This window comes from Colobus angolensis, unplaced genomic scaffold (assembly GCF_000951035.1).
Source record: "Colobus angolensis palliatus isolate OR3802 unplaced genomic scaffold, Cang.pa_1.0 Scaffold4, whole genome shotgun sequence".
NCBI lineage: Eukaryota > Metazoa > Chordata > Mammalia > Primates > Cercopithecidae > Colobus > Colobus angolensis.
The window spans coordinates 4,478,558-4,488,519 of record NW_012117376.1 but is presented as its reverse complement, the minus strand read 5'-3'; the positions used below and the strand labels follow the sequence as shown (position 1 = coordinate 4,488,519).

The 9,962-nt window shown below is 49.3% G+C and overlaps 1 protein-coding gene across 2 annotated transcripts in view; it reads left to right on the top strand.

Annotated features, from left to right (window-relative positions):
• AGO1 (argonaute RISC catalytic component 1) overlaps positions 1–9,962 on the top strand; it is a 58,937-nt gene that overhangs the window by 13,237 nt on the left and 35,738 nt on the right. Inside the window, exons 1-2 of one of the 2 annotated variants that reach the window (XM_011955333.1) lie at positions 3,681–3,950; positions 8,916–9,099. In XM_011955333.1, the coding sequence (XP_011810723.1) occupies positions 3,926–3,950; positions 8,916–9,099 (209 nt within the window). In that variant the 5' untranslated portion in view covers positions 3,681–3,925. Of the gene's footprint in view, positions 1–3,680; positions 3,951–8,915; positions 9,100–9,962 lie in introns of those variants that run through there. The other variant, XM_011955334.1, reaches the window with a different exon arrangement.

The window sequence follows — 9,962 nt, the reverse complement described above, 5'->3', positions numbered from 1 at the left end:
ACAGCTGGGGGCAGTGGCTCATGCCTGTAATCCCAACATTTTGGGAGGCCGAGGTGGGTGGATCACCTGAGGTCAGGAGTTTGAGACCAGTCTGGCCAACATGGCACAAACATTAGCTGGGTGTGGTGGCATGTGCCTATCATCCCAGCCACTTGGGAGGCAGAGGCATGAGAATTGCTTGAACCTGGGAGGCAGAGGCTTCAGTGACCCAAGACTGCACCATTGCACTCCAGCCTGGGTGACAGAGTGAGACTCTGTCTCAAAAAAGAAAAAAAACAACAAAAAAGCAAAATACTATCTGGATTTCCATTTTACTCTACCACTTTGCCTAGCTGAGAGTGAAGTCCCTGATTACAGGTGCACTCTGCAGAAAGACTTTGAGAGGCTGGGGCCAGGCTTGACTTCACTAGCCACTTCGGAGATGGGTCAGAATAGTGACTATTGCCTTTGCACAAAGTTAAGTATGAGGTTGAGTATTTAGAATAGGGGAGTCAGACTCTTCTTATGGAATGCTGAGGTTTCAGCTCAGTTACATCAGGGCAGAGGTCTTTCTGAGACCTTTGAGAGTTTTTTGAGAGAATTTTTCTGAGTGCTTTTTGATGCTATCTTGTTGATTCAGGTAAACCCAAATTTACTGATCACTCTAGGCACAGCTTGTGCCAGGCACTAAAGGAGGACAGCAATGCATCTGATATTGTCCCTGTTTTTCAGGAACATAGATTATAGTGTGGAGCCAGGTGTGGTAGCTCACCTTTGCCCTGGTGTAACTGAGCTGGGACCTTTGCCCTAGTATAACTGAGCTGGGACCTCAGCATTCCATAAGAAGAGTCTTTGGGAAGTTGAGGCAGGGGGATTGCTTGAGCCCAGGAGTTCAACAACAGCCTGGGCAATATAGCGAGACCCTCATCTCTACAATAAGTAAGTAAATAAATAAATAAAAAGTCAGGCGTGGTGGCATGCGCCTGTAGTCTCAGCAACTCAGGAGACTGAGGTGGGAGAATTACTTGCGCCTGAGAGGTGCAGACTTCAGAGTCCAGATTGTGCAACTACACTACAGCCTGGGCAACAGAGTAAGACCCTGTCCCAAAAAAAGAATATAGTGTGAGAGGCAAGTAATGATTATGATAGCAGCTGATACCTTCCTTGCATTCTTTTTAGGCAGTGTTCTAAAGTGTTTTTGTTTTGTTTTTGGAGATGGAGTCTTGCTTTGTCACCTAGGCTGGAGTGCAGTGGCGTGATCTCAGCTCACTGCAACCTTTGCCTCCCAGGTTCAAGCGATTCTTGTGCCTCAGCCTCCTGAGGAGCTGGGACTACAGGCATGTGCCATTACGCTCAGCTAATTTTTGTATTTTTGGGAGAGATGGGTTTTCACTATGTTGGCCAGGCTGGTCTTGAACTCCTGACCTCAGGTGATCTGCCCACCTCAGTCTCCCAAAGTGCTGAGATTACAGGCGTGAACCACTGCGCCCAGCCACTAAAGTGGTTTTATGTATTAACTCATTTCATCTTCACAACAGCTGAATGAGGTAGGTACTATTACCACTGCCATTGTACAGAGGAGGAAATTGAGACACGGAGAAGTTAAATAATGGGCCTAATGTTACATGTCTAGTAAATGCAGGGACAGTATTGAAACCAAGACAGTCTGGCTCCAGAGTCTTTGTTCTTCACCTCTCTACTTTGATGTAGGGGAGTAATTCGTCAGCATCATCAGCCTTATCTGGAAACTTGTTAGAAATACACATTTTTGGGTCCCACCTAACACCTACTGAATCGAAAACTCTGGAGGCAGGGCTTACCAATCCAAGTTTTTTTTTTTTTTTTTGAGACAGAGTTTAACTCTTGTTGCCCAGGCTGGAGTACAATGGCATGATCTCAGCTCACTGCAACCTCCCCCTCCGTGGTTCAAGCGATTCTCCTGCCTTAGCCTCTGGAGTAGCTGGGATTACAGGTGTCTGCCACAACACCCGGCTAATTTTTTATATTTTTAGTAGAGACGAGATTTCACCATGTTGGCCAGGCTGGTCTTGAACTTCTGACCTCAGGTGATCCACCCGTCTCAGTCTGCCAAAGTGCTGGAGTTACAGGCGTGAGCCACTGCGCCCAGCCACCAATCCAAGTTTTAACAAGCTTTCCCGGTGATTCTCATGGTTGCTGTTTGAGAACCTCTAGAAGCAAGGCATGGTATAAGTGTCAGAAATTAATCTCCTCATGAATAAGGACTGATTATGGTCCGCCCCTTAAGTTCCCAGCCTCTGCATGGCATCTAGTATAAAGCAGGCATCAAAAATTTGTGTGAGTTTATGGGGAAGTGGTGTTTGAGCTGGGTCTCTTACCCCACCTATCACTGCACCAGACTGAATAGGAGGGAAAATGGGAGTTCCCAGAAACTGATACTAGCAAGGAAGTGGTTGTGATACTTCTGGCAAGATATGATAAGGGTCTGCACCAGCATAAGAAACCATCAGAATGGCATCGAATCATGTGAGAGCAGTTCAGAAGGTAAACATGTCCAGACGTGGTGAACAGCTGACTAGAGGGAAAGAACAAGGGACAGAGGAACTGTCATTTCTGACATGAAGGTGCTATTCGTTGAGATAGGAAGCACAGGGCAAGTATGTTTGTGAGTAAAAGATAAAGTATTTGGTTTGGACTTCTTAAATTTGAAGTTCTGGTAGGATATCCAGGTGGAGCTGTCCAGCAGACACGTGGAAATGTGAGTCTGAGACATGGTTGGAAATAGAGATTTGGAGGGATAGTTGGGCCGTAAGAGTGGATGAGACCTTCAAGGGGAGAGTGGAATGAGAAGAGAGCTGGGTTTGGAACCACAGTGAACAGTTAACGAGGCAAAAACAAAAGGGGCCCTTTAAAAGACTGAAAAGGACTTAGGCAATAGGAGACTGCAGAAGATGCCGCAGCCAAGTGGAAGGCTCAGAAGGGAAGTAGAGGCACAGTGACAGATGCTGCAGAGAAATAATTGAAAAGTATCGTTTGGATTTCAACCCCGAAAGTCATTTAAGTGACCTGGTGAGGGCAGAAGCAGATTGACAGAGTTGAGGCATGAGCTGTAGATGAGAAAGTGGAGGCAGGTGCTTCCCAGTTCCGGTGGACAGAGCTCTGTAGCTGTACTTAAGTTCAAACTGTGACATCTTCCAGGGTAGGCAGGGTCTCTACTTATCTGTGGTCTCAGCGTCCAGCCCACGGCCTGGAAGAGGGGGTGGCGTCAGTGAGTTCAGTGACTAGGGACGAAGAAGGACTTCGCGGAGGCAGTCGCTTTGCAGCCAAGGCTTGAAGGATGAGGGTGATTGGGAGGAGAGGTGGGAGGCAGGGCCTCTGGGCGCTGGAGTGCCAGGGGGTCTGGGAATGAGGTGGGGTTCCCATAATGTGCGCGCGGCTCGGTGCGACAGGCGGGGGCTGTGTGTAGGTTTGGAGGGACCTATTTGGGGAAAAGACAGGGCGGAAGGCAGCTGTGGCGGGGTGTCCCTTCGCCCTGCCCCACTTATGCCACTGCGCGGGTTCCAAGGCACCTCTACCGGAGCCCTCCCGCCGGGCTGCATGGCAACGGGTGACCGCCAGGGGCCGCTGCCTCGGGTCCCCGGTGCCCCCGCCCCTCTCCATTGGCCTTTGTTGCCGTCTGAGCGCCCCGCTTGACTCGTTCCGGTCCGCCTCCTGGGCCTGGCGGTCGCGCCTGCGCACTGGCAGCTGGCCGGGCGCTCGGAGGGGGAGCTGCTGCAGGCTCCGCGGCGGCGGCGGCGGCGGCGGCGGCGGCAACGGAGGCTGCGGGGGCGGCGGCGCGAGCGGCCGGGCTTGGTAGGGGAGCCGAGCCCGGCCCGGGAATCCGAGCAGCGAGAGTGCGGGGTACTTAGGCCCCTCACGCTGGACTTCACAGTCTCCGGGCCGCCTGACCTCCGCACGGGTATATGGGATGGAAGCGGGACCCTCGGGAGCAGGTAAGGGCCCCCGGGAGGGGGAACGGTGCATGCTCCAAGGACTGGGGACTCCCGCATGAAAAGCGTGGTTTCCAAGTGAGGAAAGCGCTCCTGAGTGAGGAGAAGGGCTCTCCCACGATGGGGGCCCATTTGAAGGAGGCTGTGTGCAGTTCCGGGGGAGAACCATGTGAAGAGAGCCCTGAGATGGGGGCTGTTTGTCCAAGGAGGCTGTATGCAGTCCTGCGGGTTGGAAGTAATCTGGGAGAAGGGCCTGCACGCACGGAACGACTCCCAGACATCCGTGGAGGCCTACGGAGAGGCCCGGCAGGTGGCAGGGGACGGGCTCCAGGTGTCCAGGAGAGGAGGGGGCGACACAGATGGGCCTGGAGCTACCGCATGCCGGGGGCGGGGGCTCCGCTGGGCTGGAATAGGCTAATGTAATGTCTCTTGGGAGAAGGCGGCAGAACTGGACTGTGAGCTCCGCCCCACCGGGCCTGACGCGAGGGCGAGGGTCAGGGGGCGGTGGGTGGGGACCCAGTCCCGGGATTCCCCCTCCGTGGGTCTGGGGAGTCGGAGTGGAGGCTCCGGAGCATGCGCGGAGGTGGCAGCTGGCAGGGGCTGCCCGACGTGGTGGGGGCGTGGCCGTCCAAATACCCCCACCTCTCTTCGCCCCCCCCCCCGTTTGGCTTGGAAAAAGGAGCGTGCTGATGGGGTGCATTCTCTCTTAGGTTATGCTGGCAGAGTGCAAATGGTTATGGTCCCCTCCCCCATTTTAGGGGCTCTTACACTTGGCCCTCGGTCACAGTTTGCCAAGAATGGGTTGAGGGAAGCTGCCAAAGTGCATTTTTCTGCCACAGGAAAGACTGGGACCGAAGCAATGGGTTCTGGGGGTGGGTCCTCCTAAAGATAGGCCTTAGGAAAGGTATTGGTTACGGAGGAATCAAGGACAGGGCAGGCAGGGGCTACCTGGAGGGAGTTGTCTGCTTGGTTTGCAAGTTTCTGCTCCAATACTGAGTAGAGATGGGGGCTTTTAATCCAAAGATAATGACCTTTTCCATTGAATTGTCTGTTAAGGTTACACTCTACAGTTAAAACATTTATTCTAATATTTCTTAATATTTTCATGGCTCCTATCTTCCACTGGATATCTTTCCATTTTCCTCTCCCTACTTCCCAGAAACTGTCAGGGCTGTCTTTAGAGCCAAGATCTAAACCCTACAAACAAGTTGGAGGATGGGGGAGTTTATAGCCTTCACCCTGGTGAGGCGCAGGTGATAGCCTTAACTTCTTATTTGCAGGTAATGAGGAGAAAAAGACATAGGAACAGAGGATAAACTGAGGCAGGATTGCCTCAAGAAAACTGGAGTCCTCAGGATGGGCTGTGGGGTGGTGATACCTCTTGTGTCTTAAGTGTCTTACCCTGTGATGGGAATGCTTCAGGTCATCTGTCACCACTTCCTTACATTTGGTCTGGGAATAGGAATCAAATTTCCATTTGGGACATGAACTTTATTACTTTCCTAATGGAAATTGTTTTGTTTTTTTTTTGTAGCAGACCTAACTCCCTCCCACTCTCTCAAGGAAATAGCTCCTACCATCTCACTCAAGTTATCCATTTAGTGATCTACAAGTACTTAGTGACTGTTTTCCCCCTAATAACCAACCTTGTATAGGTTGTGTAGTCCTAAGGATAAGCACAGGGAGCAGCTGACTTTTGTACTTCCTCTCTGTCAGACCCCTCTCTCCATCCCAGGCACTCCTGTTTTTCAAGGCTGGGGACTATTTCCAACAACCCATGAACTAGAGTAGGTCATTGAGGTCCACATGGATTGCTGGTTACTGGTACCCATTCTAGACTAACGATTTTTATCCTGATGAATTCCTAATAGGCTCTGGAGTGATGAAAAATGGACTTTTTAAAAATTTGTTACAAAAAATAAGCTTCTAGGAAAGGAGCTAGAACCTGCTGTTTGAAGTCAGCCGTAGCCTTATGAAAAGCCTAGTGGGACAGGCTTTGCCTCAGAAAAGGGTAGAATTGAGATTCAGTCTGGAAGCTGCAGATTGAGGGACCCCATAACTGCCTCCTTCCTAGGCCCGGACTGTTGTCTTGTAGGAAGTTAGAGTGGTGTCCCAAGGTGGCCTGAGGACATAATACACGAAACTGAAGTGTTGTGTAAAAAACAAACAAACAAACAAAAAGCCCAAAAAACTAAAGCATTGTTGCTAGCCTCACTGTGCTTATGCCCAGGTCGGCCTTCTGTGCTCAGGTGTGTTCTAAGCACATACACTAGACTAGGTGCTCCCTGAAGGTAGAAGCAGTGTCTGGTTTATTTGTAGAACTAGCAAGTGCCTAGTGTATAGGCCCTGGCACAGAATACATGTTTATTAATTAAATCACATTCAAATGTGAACATAAATGGTTAAGCACGTATATGGATATTTAATAAAGTGTATATTCACATGGAACAGATCCTTTTTGGAGAGATTGGCCTGTTAGTCTTTGCTTGTCCACCAGCTAACCTAACCTAACCTAATCTAACCTAACCTAACCTTGAATTTGTGTCTTTTGAATAGGCAGTCTGGCTCCTTGGGAGGTATGTGGGCCTCAGAACTGCAGGAAAGGAATCCTGAGCCAGGGCTTTCAGCTCTGTTACTTTTCCTTCTCTGGGCTCCTTGGGGATGGGGGAGGGGGAGTGTCCTTTTCAGGGCCCCTCCCTGCTTGCTTTTGTCTGAAGAGAAGGGCCCCGCCCCTTTCCCCCTAGGCCCAAGCTTTGTCCTCTGTGCTGGGGCCCTCATCTGCATCACAAAGTGGCCGTCTGTCCCTGTCTGGGTCTGTAGGGAAGTGTCTCCCTTTCTCAGACTAAAAGCTGGGGTAAGGGGGGCGGGGAGAAGACTGTGCTGTTGTTAGGCTTTCAGGGGGATGGAATGGGAGAGAGGTTCTTGCTTGCTGCTGTCTTTCCTAGTTTGAAGATGAAGTGGGGGTGCGGGCTCCCCTGTTTTCCCAAAGCCTCTTTGGAGAGGATGGTGCTCTAAGGCTATGTCTGGTATGTAGTCGGGTTTCTGGGGAAGAGAAGGCTTTGAGGCTAGAGTGTCTGTCCCATCCCCCATCATTTCTAACTAGCCCCCCAGCTCTAGGGGTTATCTTTCTCCCAAGGCCCCAAATGATTATTCAGTCTGGGAGGGGAGGAAGGTGAATGCAATATAAGAACTTGGGGAGGGAAAGGATGTCTCTTACTGGCTACACCCACAACTGTGCATGTTTGTCTTGTGTAGTGTTTATAATTGTTTCTGGGCAATTACAGGTGTTTGTGTGTTTGTGTGCTGTGTGTGCTTGTGTGTTTTCGTGGTGTGTCTATGGATATGTTTGTTCATTCATTTCATATCAGTATGTTCAATACTTCCTGTGTGTTTGCCAGACACTGGAGATTAAGCAGTGACCAAGGCAGATATAGTCCCTGCCTTTGAAGAACTCAGTCTAGGGTAGTGAAGGGTATGTGTATAAGTGTAAATTGCCAAGGTCTAAGTGTGTGTTTGGATGTGTGTGATGGGAATGTGTGTCTGTCTGTCCGTGAGCTTGTGTGCAATTTCTGTCCAGCACTTTCTGAGGTAGGCAGCCAGGTGGTAGTAGATAGGTTTTCACTTCCCCATGTAGCTGAGTTCTGAAGACCTTTTCCATCCAGGCTGGGCCTTCATTTCCCTGTCTGTAGAGTGGGACTGGGCTTGACAGGTGGTTAGAGGGAAACAGAGCAACTTAGCTCTGGGAAGCTACCCCTCCCATGAATGGTTCTGACCTCTTCCTGACCCCCAGCTGAGGATATGCCCCATCCCCCCAGCTTGTCTGACTGTGAAAGCAGAGGTCTGGTAATGGGAGGTTCTGGGCTGGTTTATCCCTCTCTTCTCTCACCTGGACTGGTTCTCTACTGCCAAGAACAATAGTGGCGTATTTTTCCCTTTTTTTCTCTCTTCCCCCGAATCTAGAAAATAAGACTGGAGGCAGCAGCCAGACTGGCAAAAGAGGGTAAAGTAGCTGGATCTGGCCCTACCCTATCCCTTTTCAAAGGGCCCCCTCTGTCTTGAAATTTATCTCTGCTTCTGCTGTCTGGACCTTCTGTGTGGAAGGATCTGTGGGGCATGGAGAGAATCTTGTGTTCTTCCCGGAGCCAGTGTCTCTTCTCCAGCATTCTAACTGCCACCTCTTTCTCCCAAACCCGTTAGTTCTTTCTTTATTCAAGCTTTTTTTTTTTTTAAATCATTGCCTCCCCAATTGCCCCTTTGTTTCTTCCCGTCTGCCCCACCCCTTGACTCCAGCCTTCTCTCCTTCTTGCCTTTTTCTATTGTGACCTCCAGCTCTGTCCTCTTCTCCAGCCCCCTTTCTCTTTTCCTTAGTCTCCAAACTATCCTTTGAGCCTCTTCTCCTTTTCCCTCTCTCCAACTCTCGCTATTCAGTTGCCCTAATCCTGCCTCAAACACTGACCCTGCCCTCCCCAGCCTGGCCTTCTCTGGTTCTTCTTCCTGCCCACCTGTAAAGGAACATAAAGGTTATGCCATTTTGTATTCAGCATGGTGATGAATGGAGTGAGCATCTGGCTGGCAGAGAATAGAAATTCTTGGTCTGCTAGATACCTGGTGAAGGCAAGTGTCTTACTCTAGTAGAAGAAAGAAAGGGTTTTGTTACTAGGAGCCAGATTTAGTCTCTCTGCTTAACATGCAATAGGAACTTATTACATATTAACTTAATGAATTTAAAGTAGACAATAAGGATAATTTTCCTAACTGGAGAGAGATTTAAAAAAAACAAAAAACAAAGACAAAAACACAGATGAGCTTGAGATGTCCCCTGGAAGCGCTCGGCTGGGTTGGGTAGCAGGAAAGAGGCAGTCTCTATTCTCTCGTGTTCCTGTTCTGGGAGGCCTTGTTCCTTCTCTGATAGGAGTAGTTAGGAGATTACCAGACTTTACCCTCCTCACCAGCCTCTTTGTCTCGTAGCTGCGGGCGCTTACCTGCCCCCCCTGCAGCAGGTGTTCCAGGCACCTCGCCGGCCTGGCATTGGCACTGTGGGGAAACCAATCAAGCTCCTGGCCAATTACTTTGAGGTGGACATCCCTAAGATCGACGTGTACCACTACGAGGTGGACATCAAGCCGGATAAGTGTCCCCGTAGAGTCAACCGGTAAGTGATGCACACCTAAGCTACCAAATCTGAAAGACACCAACCTTGAAAGAGGGGCCAGAAAGGTAAAAGAAAAACCAGTAGAGGGTAGTATCACCAAATCTAAGGAAGTTTTTGAGAAGGAGATGCCAAGTAGGGTAAATGCTGAAAAATAGTCCAATTGGACTTCGCTATTAGAAGATTATTAGTGGCTTTTGGCAGAGCAATTTCAGCAGAAAGTAGTTGAGCTAGTTAATCTAACTATATTGAGTTAAGAAATAAGTACAGTGCCTACTGCATTTCAGTATTAGTTGAATGAATACAGAGTTTTAAAGAATGAGGTGTGGGTATGTTTACAGATTAAGGAGAAGGAGGTAGTAAAGATGGAGAAGTTAAAAGTTTGGGATAGAGGGGAGAAATTAATGGGATGTCCTTGATGAGGCCGAAGGACATTGTAGGATGCACAGTTGGAGGGATTAGCTCTATTTAGAGGAAGTGATAATTTCCTTTTTTTTTTTTTTTTTTGGATGTGGAGTTTTGCTCTTGTTGCCCAGGCTGGAGTGCAATGGCGCTATTTTAGCTCAATGCAAACTCCGTCTCCCAGGTTTAAGCAATTCTCCTGGCTCAGCCTCCTGAGTAGCTGGGATTACAGGCATCTGCCAACATGCCCGGCTATTTTTTTTGTATTTTTAGTAGAGATGGGTTTCACCATGTTGGCCAGGCTGGTCTTGAACTCCTGACCCCAGGTGATCTGCCCTCTTCGGCCTCCCAAAGTGCTGGGATTACAGGCGTGAGCCACCGTGCCCGGCCTCTGTGATATTTCTTTAATTAATTAATTTTATTATTATTTGAAAACTATATATATACTATAAAAAAATTCAAAT